Source organism: Schistocerca cancellata, chromosome 6, assembly GCF_023864275.1.
Source record: "Schistocerca cancellata isolate TAMUIC-IGC-003103 chromosome 6, iqSchCanc2.1, whole genome shotgun sequence".
Lineage (NCBI taxonomy): Eukaryota > Metazoa > Arthropoda > Insecta > Orthoptera > Acrididae > Schistocerca > Schistocerca cancellata.
In genome coordinates, this window is record NC_064631.1 from 631,463,135 (window position 1) to 631,475,767 (window position 12,633).

Sequence of the window (12,633 nt, forward strand, 5' to 3'; positions counted from 1 at the left end):
TTGTAACCGCAACTGTTTCGATTAAAGTGCTATACATTTAACGCAAAAACAGACATACAAGGCTTGTCCAGATAGTAGCTTCCGATCAGTCGAGAAATGGAAAATACATTGAAACTCATAAATGTTTTATTTGGGACAGTTTGCTCTACCTTCCAGCTACTTCACAGTCACCGCTCCAGCAAGGACATCTGTCGCACCGTTATACCAACTTTTCTGTACCCTCGTCGTAGAAGGCACCCGTCTGTGCTTCCCGCCAATTCTCTACGTTCATCTATAGCTCGTTGCCTGCGCGAAAATGTTGTCTTCATAGCCAGTAGTTAATGTGAGCAGAGATGAAACACAGAGGGTGCCAATTACCGGCTGCAGTGCGGGTGATCAAACACTTCCCATCGAAAACGCTGCAGGAGCATTTTCATTGCCCCTGCAAATTGCTAACGAGAATTGTCACAAATTAGGAGCCGTATGACAGCTCTGTAATGTGGGCTGCATAACATCAGGCGAAATTTCTCACCAGGATCTCATGCCTGGCGGGAGACACTATTTTCTACGCATCTTTATGTGCTCACCATGCGCTCAGAACTGAAAAGAGCGAAGCGATGCAACCGACAGGGATACTAGAGACACTGTCGAACACATATATGCAATGATTTATTAGATTTACACAGTGGTTTCCATCTGTTGACCGATCGGAAATTACTTCTCGAATATCCCTTGTATATTTTTAGCATGGCACACTGCAGCTTCAGAATCGGATATATTGGTGTATTTATGCGCTGTACCATCACGATGTATCATTTACCGCTTTATATCTTTCGAATCTATGGCGTGTCATGTACAAACTGCGTCATTTTCATTACTCTCGTGAAATTGTAATTTTCTGTTATGTTGTTGAACATTACAATTGCTCTCATGCTGAATGTATTTTCTGTGTAAGTGCTTCAGCAGTTAGTTATATTCAGAACCAGCAGCACGAGGTGGAAACATAATCCGTAGTACAGGGCGAAGTGTCACAACAAATCTAGTAGTGAAGTTACGCTGAATGTATTTATAGGCCTTTTCTCTTCGTTATAAACGCAGAATGCGAACACAGAATCCATGGCATCTCTTGCAGTAACTGAAAAAGCTTTTAGTCGTCAGTGAATGCTTGAAAGAAAGCTTCCAAAATAATTCGGTGTTTCGCCTCACTTACGATACTGAAGCTGCTAAACAGTGATACCAGTGTTCGGAGGTCAGATAATAAAGTACGACGGGCTTTTGTACAGGCTTTAACAATCACATTTCCGTAACGGAATAGCGAACTACTCGATTACCCTGAATCAGCTGGTCGAATGCCAAGAACTTGGCAGACGTACAACGGAGCGAAGCCCAGAAATTATCAAAAGCATTGTGCTCAACTATATTAAGGAATCCATTCTAGGAGTATAGTGAAGTAACCTCTCAGTTCTTCCGTCACGTCTTACTGTAAATAGAGTGTTGTCAGGAGAGTTTTGTCTGATATTTGTACAGCTACGACGCTTACAAAGTTTTGAGACAGTCTTGAAACAGATGCAGCGCTTTCCGCTACGGTTGCAATCATATATTTTACCAGGTGAGGCTGCTACAATATGTTCTCACGTAACTTTCCACTTATCTTCAATGTAAGCAAAATATTCGAGTTTACCTATAAAAAATCAGCTTATTTTCATTATATATTTACCTAAAAATAACTTTCGACAGAACTTGTACATCTTGAGTAAGTTCTTAACTCATCGTTGTCACTTCAAGTGACATTAGTGGTAAAGTATTAGAAAGGAATTGAAAAAAAATTTTTAGATAACTATGTGTTAAAAGAATATTTCACATTCGCGTGAGATATGTTCTTATGCTGAATATCGCCAAACAAACACAGAAACAGCAGAAGTCTTATATTCCGAGGATGATGAACGTACCTCAGAGTGCTGCACGTGGATGGCCTGGTACCTATCGTCCCCTGTGTACGTCACCAGACCCACGGTCAGCAGGTGGTAATCCTTGCGCCTGATCCACGACACCTGAAACATGAACGTAAAATCACCATCAATTTTCTTTACACGTTAGTACAGCCCGATCGGAGAGAGTGCCCGTACTACTGTGTGACATGTGAGAAAGAATCATCTGATTCAGAGAGTCGATACAGATTTGCTGCTCATTCAAAAAGAGTCCTTAGTGTATCAAAAAACATATTCTGAATACTGCATGCATGCAAAAGTGTGCCGAATTAGGGAATTTTTTGTAAATTACTAAGAATTCATACAAAAATGCTAAAAAAGCCAATGTGAGCTCGTACACTAAAGCGACAAAGAAACTTTTACAGATGCGCATATTCAAATACAGAGATACGTAATCAGCTAGAATATGGCGTAGTGGTCGGTAGCGCCTGTATAAGACAACAAGTGTCTGTCGCAGTTGTTAGATCGGTTGCTGCTGCTACAATGGCAGGTTATCAAGATTTAGGTGAGTTTGAACATGGTGTTATAGTCGGCGCACGGTCTATGGGACACAACATCTCTCAGGTAGCCATTAAAAGGTGATTTTCCAGTACGACCACTTCACGAGTGTACCGTGAAGGCGGCCAGGGTGGCCGAGCGGTACTAGGCGCTTCAGTCTGGAATCCTGCCTCGGACATGGATGTGTGTGATGTCCTTAGTTTAGTTAGGTTTAAGTAGTTCTAAGTTCTAGGGGACTCATGACCTCACATGCTAAGTCCCATAGTGCTCAGAGCCATTTGAACCATTTTGTCCCGTGAATAGCAGGAATCAAACCGGAAAAAGATCCTGCAAGAACGGGACCAACGACGATTGAAGGGAATCGTTCAGCGTGACAGAACCAGAATTCTTCCACAAATTGCTGCTGATATCAATGCTGGGCCATCAACAAGTTCCAGCGCCTGGAATTTAACGAAACGTCATCAATATGGGATTTTGGAGCCGTAGGATCACTCGTGTATCCTTGATGACAGCAAGACACAAAACTTTACCCCTCGCCTGGGTGCATCAATACCGACATTGGACTGTTATCTAGTCGGACAAGTCTCGTTTCAAATTGTATCGAGCGGATGGACGTGTACGGGTGTGGAGACATCCTCAGGCATCCATGGACCCTGCATGTCAGTAGGAGACTGTTCTAACTGGTGGAGGGACTGCAATGAAGTGTGGCATGTGCAGTTGGAGTGATATGGGACCCCTGATACATCTAGATACGACTCTGACTTGTGACACGTACGTAAGCATCCTGTGTGATCACCTGTAGCCATTCAAGTCCACTGTGCATGCCGACGGACTCTGGCAGTTCTAGCAGGCCACTGCGACACCCCACACGTCCAGAATTGCTACAGAGTGGCTCCAAGAACACACTTCTGACTTTAAACACTTCCACTGGCCACCAAAATTGTCATACCTGAGCATTATTGAACATATCTGGGATGTCTTGCAACGTGCTGTTCTGAAGACATATCCACCCCCGTACGCTCATGGATTTATGGACAGCTCTGGAGGTTCATGGTGTCAGTTCCTTCCAGCACTATTTCAGACGTTAGTCGAGTCCATGCCTAGTCGTGCTGCGCCACTTCTGCGTGCTCATGGGGGCCCTTCACAAAATTAGGGAAGTGTACCAGTTTCTTTAGCCGTTCAGCTTTCATCTGACCTGAGCACCAGTACTATGGAAATCAACTGAAGCCAACGATTACAATATTTATCATCAACAATTTGGCAGACATTTTAAAGGTCATTACTGAAAACGTGCAAAAGCTGGTAGTATGGAAGTACAGATTTAGAGCAAGATATTGAGATATTACTGTTGTCTGAACAGGTATAGTGTAGTTCTCGTCATTCCATTTATGTTATTTGAACTAGTACTGTATTTGAAACACAGAGCACATTATCCTAAAAAAATCAACCGCTCCAATTGAATAGGCAGAGTGGGTTAATGCGCCACACACATTCTAATGACTATTCTTGAACCGTTTCTATATTATTATTATTCAGTGTTATTTGGTAGGTTTACAATTAAATATTTTAAATAGTAACTACGATAGTGGAAAGTATGGTCGATATACTATTATGATCGTTACGCCACCACGAATCCAACCATGAATTAACGAAGTGCCTGGATTAATGTTGCTGAGTAAGAAATTATGTACTGGCATACCGGGAGACAATTCTATCACCTCATGATTTGGCGATGCGATGATACTCCTTAAACGAGTAAGCAGGATAGTGAAGCAGTTGGACAGTTGGAGATGAGGTTCGGCGACTGATGGTTGTAGTTTACTATGAGTGGCTGCGATGTCAGTATATTGTAGTACATTACATTCTACAGTAACATTTGTTAAATTTATCTCGGAAGTACTGAACATTGGTAGTGAACTGTTTACGAAATGTTTATAAACGTTTCAGTGATAAATTAGACAAACACATTTAACTGAGCAGCTCTGCAATCATTTAGTGATAACAGATTCATGTGAATACACTTATTGGTATCAGGCAACGAAAGAACGTGACAAAAATGTGTACATATTTGTCAGTAAAGTAATGTACAGCCTGTCAGCTCTGGACGAAATTGTCCCTACGCGACGGTGAACCCTAATACAGAGAGCAGCTCAAAGTTATTCGTAGGGGACCACAGATTTTCGTGACACCCAGTATACGAAACTGTGTTAATAAATGGAGGAGGTATCGTAACTTTCCAGATTTCAACTCTTTTAATCCAAACTAATCTCTTTTTGTGGACACAAACATTGCCTCATGAAAAAGTGAAGCATCCTGTATTGGATAAAGAACTTAAATAATGATTCACGGTTTGGGAGGGTTTATAGTGATTCAGTGATTTTAATATGAAGCAAAGTTTCAAAAAACGTGGAAGTATGAGACTACTTATCAGTTGAACGCCATCTGGCCTGGATGCATGAACTTATCTGTTGAGAAAGACGATCGTAAAGCCGCAGTACCCTCTCTTAAGGCAAGCCGGCCCCCGAACCGTTGTAAAAGACACTTAATATCCACGATTCTGGAATGGGAACGCAGCTGCCGTCCGAGCTGGTCCGAAATATGTTCCATCGAGGACATGTCTAGGGAGGGAACTTCATGACGACTGGAGTACCTCAGTATTACGCAGAAACTTCATCAATACACGACCCACATGTAGGAGGTTTTTGTGGTGCTCAAGAACGACGCCACAGCACTGTCGCATAAGAGGTACCACTGTTCGTGTTCATTCCTAGTCAGGTTACAGCAAACGGCTCTGGTGAGAAGTAAATTTTGCAGTATATATTTCCGAAAACCACTACTAATTTAATGATGCGTTATTCGTATTGTACTGAATTCATACTATAAGTAAAACTCAATTTGCAATGCTTCCAGAGTTTAGATCTTTAATCGCCAGCAGTTCACATTCCACAGCATCAGAAGAAATGAACTGGTACATTACGTGATCAAAAATATCCGGAAAAACCCAAAAACAAACGTTTTTCATGTTACGTGGATTGTGCTCCCACCTACTGCCAAGTACTCCATATCAGCGACCTCAGTAGTCATTAGACGTCGTGAGAGAGCAGAATGGGTCGCTCCGCGAATCTCACGGTCTTCGAACGAGTCACTTGTGTCATACGTCTGTACACGAGAATTCCACACTCCGAAACATCCGTAGGTCCACTGTTTCCGATGTGATAATGAAGTGGAAGCGTGAAGGGTCACGCCCAGCACAAAAGCATAGAGGCCGATCTCGTCTGTTGACTGACAGAGAGGGTTGACAGCTGAAGAGAGTCGTAATGTGTAATAGGCAGACATCTATCCAGACCATGACACAGGAATTCCAAACTGCATGAGGACCCACTGCGGGAGGTGAGAAAACTGATTTCATGGTCGACCGGCTACACATAATCCGCAAATCATGCCGGTAAATGCCAAACAACGCCACGCTTGGTAAAAGGAGCGTAAACGTTTGACGATTGAACAGTGGAAAAACGTTGTGATGAGTGACTAGACACGGAGCACAATGTGGCGATGACAGGGTGTGGGTATGGCAAATGCCCGGTTAACGTCATCTGCCAGCGTGTGCAGTGCCAAATGTAGAATTCGGAGGCGGTGGTGTTATGGTGTGGTCTTGTTTTTCACCCCCAGGCACAGGCCTGTATTGATGTTTTAAGCACCTTCTTGCTACCCACTGTTTAAGTGCAATTTGGGGATGCCGACAGCATCTTTCAACACGATCGAGCAAATTTCACAATGCACGGCTAGAGTCGGAGTGCTTGCACGACAAAAACATCCCTGAAACTGACTAGCCTGCACAGAATGCTGACCTGAATACTATAGAACACCTTTGAGATATTTTGGAACGCCAACGTATTGCCAGGCCTCACCGACCGACATCTATACATCTCCTCAGTGCAGCACTCCGTGAAGAATGGGCTGTCATTCTCCAAGAAACCTTCCAGCACCTAATAGAACGTATGCCTGGGAGAGAGGAAGCTGTCATCAAGGCTAAGAGTGGGCCAACACCATTTTGAATTCCAGCATTACCGATGAAGGGCACCACAAACTTATAAGTCATTTTCAGCCAGAAGTCCGGATACATTTGATCACATAGTGTATGTATAAGCGATTCTTCAAGGAGAAAGGAGATTACTTTCTTGAAGTACCATCAAGTTGTCTTATGGCAGATAATGACATCAAGTGCATATGAATCATTTCTAACAACACATCGTTCTTCATTACTTTTGAATAAATTGTAGGAGTGAACAGTGATCAATGTGTAACAAACATTTACGATCAAAAACAGTCTTGATCACAGTTTATCTATTACGGTGACCAGTTTCGACCACTACTGTGGTCATCTTCAGACCTCCTTCTGGTTGTACCTTGGTCTGAAGATGACCACAATAGTGGAGGAAACCGGTCACGGTGCCAGCTGGAGCGGCCGTGGGGTTCTAGGCGCTACAGTCTGGAGCCGGGCGACCGCTACGGTCGCCGGTTCGAATCCTGCCGCGGGCATGGATGTGTGCGATGTCCTTAGGTTAGTTAGGTTTAATTAGTTCTAAGTTCTAGGCGACTGATAGTGCGCAGAGCCTTTTGAACCATTTTTGAACCGGTCACCATAATGAATAAATTGTGATGAAGACTGTTTTTGATAGTAAACATCTATCTTCAACTGTTGACTACGGCATGGACTATGAACCATTAGCTCTTCCACAATTTTGTACTAATATGGTATCCAGTGTTCACGCATTCCTCTGAAAGATATTGATCAGTAATATTTACAGTCGACATTTTTCCTGGTTAAACAAACACATAATTTGCGCAGTGATGGAAAAATAATTGTTACTGTTATTTGTTTTTTAACATTCTACACTTTTTTATTTACGTATAGGTTTTGATTATGGCAACTAGGGAATTTGGTTTGCGGAGTAACTTTCGCTGTTGAGCTTCATGATCAAGTTGCTGCCGAAGAAGGTTAAATGTGGTTCGTCAATCAAATTTCCTCACAGCATGGGCACTCTTTCTGTGTCTTATTTCTGACACAACTAGGGAAAGCAGGGTTGCCACATAGCGAGTAAGTGTGGCAACGCTGCGGAAGGGCAGTGTCACTGGCCGCGACTGCACTACGCCGTGGCAGTCTGCAGCAGGCTACAGGATTGGACACGGTCCGGGGCCTCATTCACCAGAAACAGCCTGTAATCTGAATGCAAATGTCCTCCGCCGCCAGAAGGGAGGCGTACAGTGCCGGGAAAAAGGGCGGAAATGTCGCTACCGTCCCATTCTTTGTGGGCCTGAAATTTCCAGCAGGATGAGCTCTTTTGCAGAGCAAATGAAATCGTGCAGTTTCTTACTCTAATACAAAATACAGAATGTCTAATGAGAAAGCCTTCAATATGCCGATTTAAGCACATGTCAGGCGTACCGTCCTTGTTTATTTAACTAAATTCAGTGTTACTAGAGGGAAGTGGCTGTTACAGGAATTCCCTTTACCAGTCCAGCACATTTTAGTTTGAAGAGAAGGAATGTGCATTGTTTATTGATGCACTTCTGATCGCTTTTTTACTTATGAGATGGATCTTTGATTAATTCATCTGCTGTGGAGCTTAAAAATGCATGAACTACTTGCCAGTCTAATAGATGGGGGTCATGTGGCTCAATTACCTGAAAAATATCTCCTTCTTATATAGATCAACCACCTTGACAGTGTTGGAAACAACATAGTATTACCAATGAAATTTTCAAAGAATCACTTTATTAGAGCACTAATAAATTTTTAAAGGTTAGTAAACTAAGAAGTAATTACAAATTTTGATATTCCCTTTACTGTTCTACTGAATTTTCTAACTCACACTAACATGTCATCCCCATTGTTGTTTCTCCAATCATGGTTACGCAATTTAGGTTACACAATGAGTGTTATGGATAACCTTATACACGGTAACCACAGATCTTCATCTGTCTTTTGGAAACAAGAGGAAATATGAAACTTCCTGGCTGATCAAAACTGTGTACCGAACCGAAACTGAACTCGGGACCTTTGCTTTTCGCGGGCAAGTGCTCTACCAACTGAGCTACCCAAGCACGACTCTCGCCCTGTCCTCACAGACTTACTTCTGCCAGTACCTCGCCTCCCATCTTCCAGATTTTACAGAAGCTCTGCTGCTAACCTTGCAGAACTAGCACTCCTGAAAGAAAGGATGTTGCAGAGACATGGCTCAGCCACAGTCTGGGGGATGTTTCCAGAGTGAGATTTTCACTCTGCAGCGGAGTGTGTGCTGATATGAAACTTCCTGCCAGGAAGTTTCATATCAGCGCACACTCCGCTGCAGAGTGAAAATCTCATTCTATGAGCAAATATGCTAATGGTGATGATTAGTAGTTGCCTTCCGGGGTGGTAGAGCGGTTCTAGGCGCGACCGCTACAGTCGTAGGTTCGAATCCTGCTTCGGGCATGGATGTGCGTGATGTACTTAGGTTAGTTAGGTTTAAGTAGGTCTAAGTTCTAGGGGACTGATGACCTCAGAAATTGAGTTCCATAGTGCTTGGAGCCATTTGAACCATGATTAGTTGTTAGTAAGGAAATATTAATGTGTTTGTGAGCAACAATATGACACCCTTTTGTAGCGAAGATTATGTTATACAACCAATAATGCTGTCGGGTTCGATCTTCCCCTTGGGAAGATGTTTCAGTAGGATACGGTGATTCTGATAACAAGTATAGAGAGTCGAATGACCTTCTGCTAACAACGTTTTGTTGACAACATCCTATTGTAGAATGTCATACTTGTGTATTCCACTTTGGCTTACTACAAGTTACAGTCTGTTGTCTATTAGATAATAAACAGATGTATCACATACATTTCATGAATCTGAGAACAGTATACAGTGCTGCTGTTTCTCCGCCAGGCCGGCCCTTGTGGCCCAGCGGTTCTAGACGCTTCACTCCGGAGCCGCGCTGCTGCTGCGGTCGCAGGTTCGAATCCTGCCTTGGGCATTAGAGGACAGCACAGACCAGTCTGTAATAGCATGGCGCCTCACACATATTCTGGGAAGTAGTTTACAGATGGCGCCGATATTAAGGAGCACTTGTATTTCGCCTGCAAGACACTCAAAGAAGCAATGAGTCCGCTATTTGTTATATCCGCCACCACGAGGAGCGCTGAAACCCAGACATACGTATGTCCGACGTCAGTGTGCGATAACCACACACAGATAGCTGGTGACGACACTAGCAATGGAAGGTATAAGAAAGAGTGTGGAGGGAACTTGGGATACATTGCATTCGTTGTCGTAATGTGGAAACGAAGCGATTCATCTGACGTCCAAAACGACCAGAGTGGAAGTATTTTCGAAACTGATATGTTTGTAAACTATTAGTATGCTGCCATTAATTATTCGTGCATAGCAAAACAGCGCTATTCAAAACTGGCGACCAGCCAGGTGTGGTGCACATGGGCTATAGAGGTCTAGGGTGAACGGTGGTCAAATGGTTCAAATGGCTCTGAGCACTATGGGACTTAACTGCTGAGGTCACCAGTTCCCTAGAACTTAGAACTACTTAAACCTAACTAACCTAAGGAAGTCACACACATCCAAGCCCGAGGGAAGACTCTATTCTGCGATTGTAGCGGTCGCGCGGTTTCAGACTGTAGCGCCTTGAACCGCTCGGCCACACCGGCCGGCCGGGGTGAACGATGGCTGCGGAGATTTACAGGGTGTTAGTTTTAAGTTGACAAACCAGAATAACTCGAAAAATAAGCATCACACGAAAAAATGTGTGGAATCCAAAGATGATTATTTTGAGTGGGACATCTGCTGGAGCTAAAATTAGCCCGCCACCCCAGCCCTTTGAGGGAGGGGCGGGAGGCAACTTTAAAGTTTTAAATGGGAACTGGCATTTATTATTGCAGAATCAGATACTACATAAAAACTACCTACATTTTCTCTTAATCATTTGTTTTGATTCTTGGTAGTTGGCGCTGTAATTCGAGAAAATCCATGTTCTCATTATTGCGGGGAAAATGGTTACGGATAAATAAAAAAATACTTATTTACTTCGTAAATTTTGATTTGATAAAACTAAAACTCTCCCTCTCTCCCCATAGGGTGGGGTTTGAGAGAGAGGACTCAGAGTTTCACAAATGTTGACCCAAACGAACGAATCTGCGGAAAAAATTTGTATTTATGCCATCATTTGTACAACTCTGATTCCTCTCTCACAAACGGTACGCTATGGGGAAAGAGGGAGAGTTTTAATTTCAGCGAATCAAAATTTACGAATTAAATAAGTATTTTTTATTAATCCGTAATCACTTTTTACGCAAAAATGAGAGCATAGATTTTCTTGAATTGTAGCGCTAACTACCAAGAACCAAAATAAATGTTTAAGACAAAATGTAAGTAGTTTTTCATGTATAATCTGATCCTGCAATAAAAAATTATCCTGCAATAAAAAATTACCGTTCTCCTTTGAAATTTTATAGTTGCCTCCCGCCCCACCCCCAGAGGCTGGGGTGTCGGTCTAATTTTTCACCAGCAGATGTTCCACTCGAAAATAATCATCTTTGGAGTCTACACATTTTTTCGTGTGAAGCTTATTTTTCGAGTTATTCTGGTTTGTCAACTTAAAATTTACACACTGTATATGGGCGAATGGACGGGCAGCAGTCGAGTAACTGACTGCCCACTTGAATCAAGGGGCTAACAAGTACCTCCGCAACGACTGGACAGCGAACGCTGCTGTGTATGGACCTACGCAGCTGGTGCCTGGTTCATGCACTAATGGAGACTCCTGTTCACTGGTGACGAGGGCTGATTTGTCACGTCAGTACCGCACCTGGACGTACATGAGCGGATACTGGTGTCCTTCCGGATATAATTAAATGTCGTGCGTCAAGGCCTCCCGTCGGGTAGACCGGTCGCCTGGTGCATTTATATTTAGTTGACGCCACTTCGGCGACTTGTGCCTCGATGGGGATGAGATGATGAAGACGAAACAACACGCAATCCCTGAGCGAAGTAAATCTCCGACGCAGCCCGGATTCGAACCCGGGTCACTTGGCGTGGCATTCCGTCGCGCTGACCACTCAGCTATCGAGGCGGACACCTTCTGAATGAAACACGTTATATGCTCCATCGAACAAATGACCATTAGTATGTACAGAGTGACACGTCTGAAAGTAAACAAAGAGGGAGAGGTATTCTCTGGCGAAAGTTTTCGTCAGATTCCCTGGGTTACCTCGTCACTCCGTCAATGGATCACTGTAAGTATGCGTCCATCCTTGGGGACTATGTCCACCACTCCATACAGTTCCTTTTTCCTCAGTATGATGGCATCTGTCAGCCAGACAATGAAATGTGGGCCGGCCTGAGTGGCCGTGCGGTTATAGGCGCTACAGTTTGGAACCGCGTTACTGCTACGGTCGCAGGTTCGAATCCTGCCTCCTGCATGGATGTGTGTGATGTCCTTAGGTTACTTAGGTTTAAGTAGTTCTAAGCTCTAGGGGACTGATGACCACAGCAGTTAAGTCCCATAGTCCTCAGGGCCATTTGAACCAATGAAATGTTTCACATAGCTCGGAGTCTGTATTTGTCGTTTGACAAGCACTAGGTTTAGTTCCCATGGCCACCAAATTCGCCGGATTTAAACCAAATCGAGAATCTGTGTGACCATGCCGGTCGATCTCTTCGCTCCATGGATCTTCAGCCGAGAAGCATAGCGCAGATGGACACTGCACTTGAGTCAGCATAGCTCCACATCTCTTTCGTTACCTTCCATAACTTCAACTGGGCATGACGCTGGAGTCTGCATGGTTCCACATCTCTTTCAGTACCTTCCATAACCTCACTGACTCCCTTCTTGCCCGTCGACGTCGTCTACGCTGCAAAAGGTGGTTGGCTTTTGACAGGTGGACACTTAAATATAACTGGACAGCGAATTTAGCGGAATGATGTTCGTACGCCGAGCGCATCATTTATAAGATCGTACGCTGTCTCTCCACCAGTTATCGCAGTTCTCATCAGTTCCAGGTACCACTGAGCTACCGCGCAGCTGTCGTCGGCAATCAGCGCCACAGCTCTCAGTAGTAGCCAGCAAGTTATCTTCAGTGACGACCCGTCAAGTCGTCCCACAGTTTAAGCCGAAT

General features: G+C 43.8%; 1 protein-coding gene across 1 annotated transcript in view; it reads right to left on the reverse strand.

Annotated features, from left to right (window-relative positions):
- The window catches only part of LOC126088459 (zwei Ig domain protein zig-8-like), a 203,599-nt gene that overhangs the window by 128,720 nt on the left and 62,246 nt on the right, over positions 1–12,633 (reverse strand). Inside the window, exon 3 of the mRNA XM_049906601.1 lies at positions 1,929–2,030. Within this exon, the coding sequence (XP_049762558.1) occupies positions 1,929–2,030 (102 nt within the window). The remainder of the gene's footprint in view (positions 1–1,928; positions 2,031–12,633) is intronic.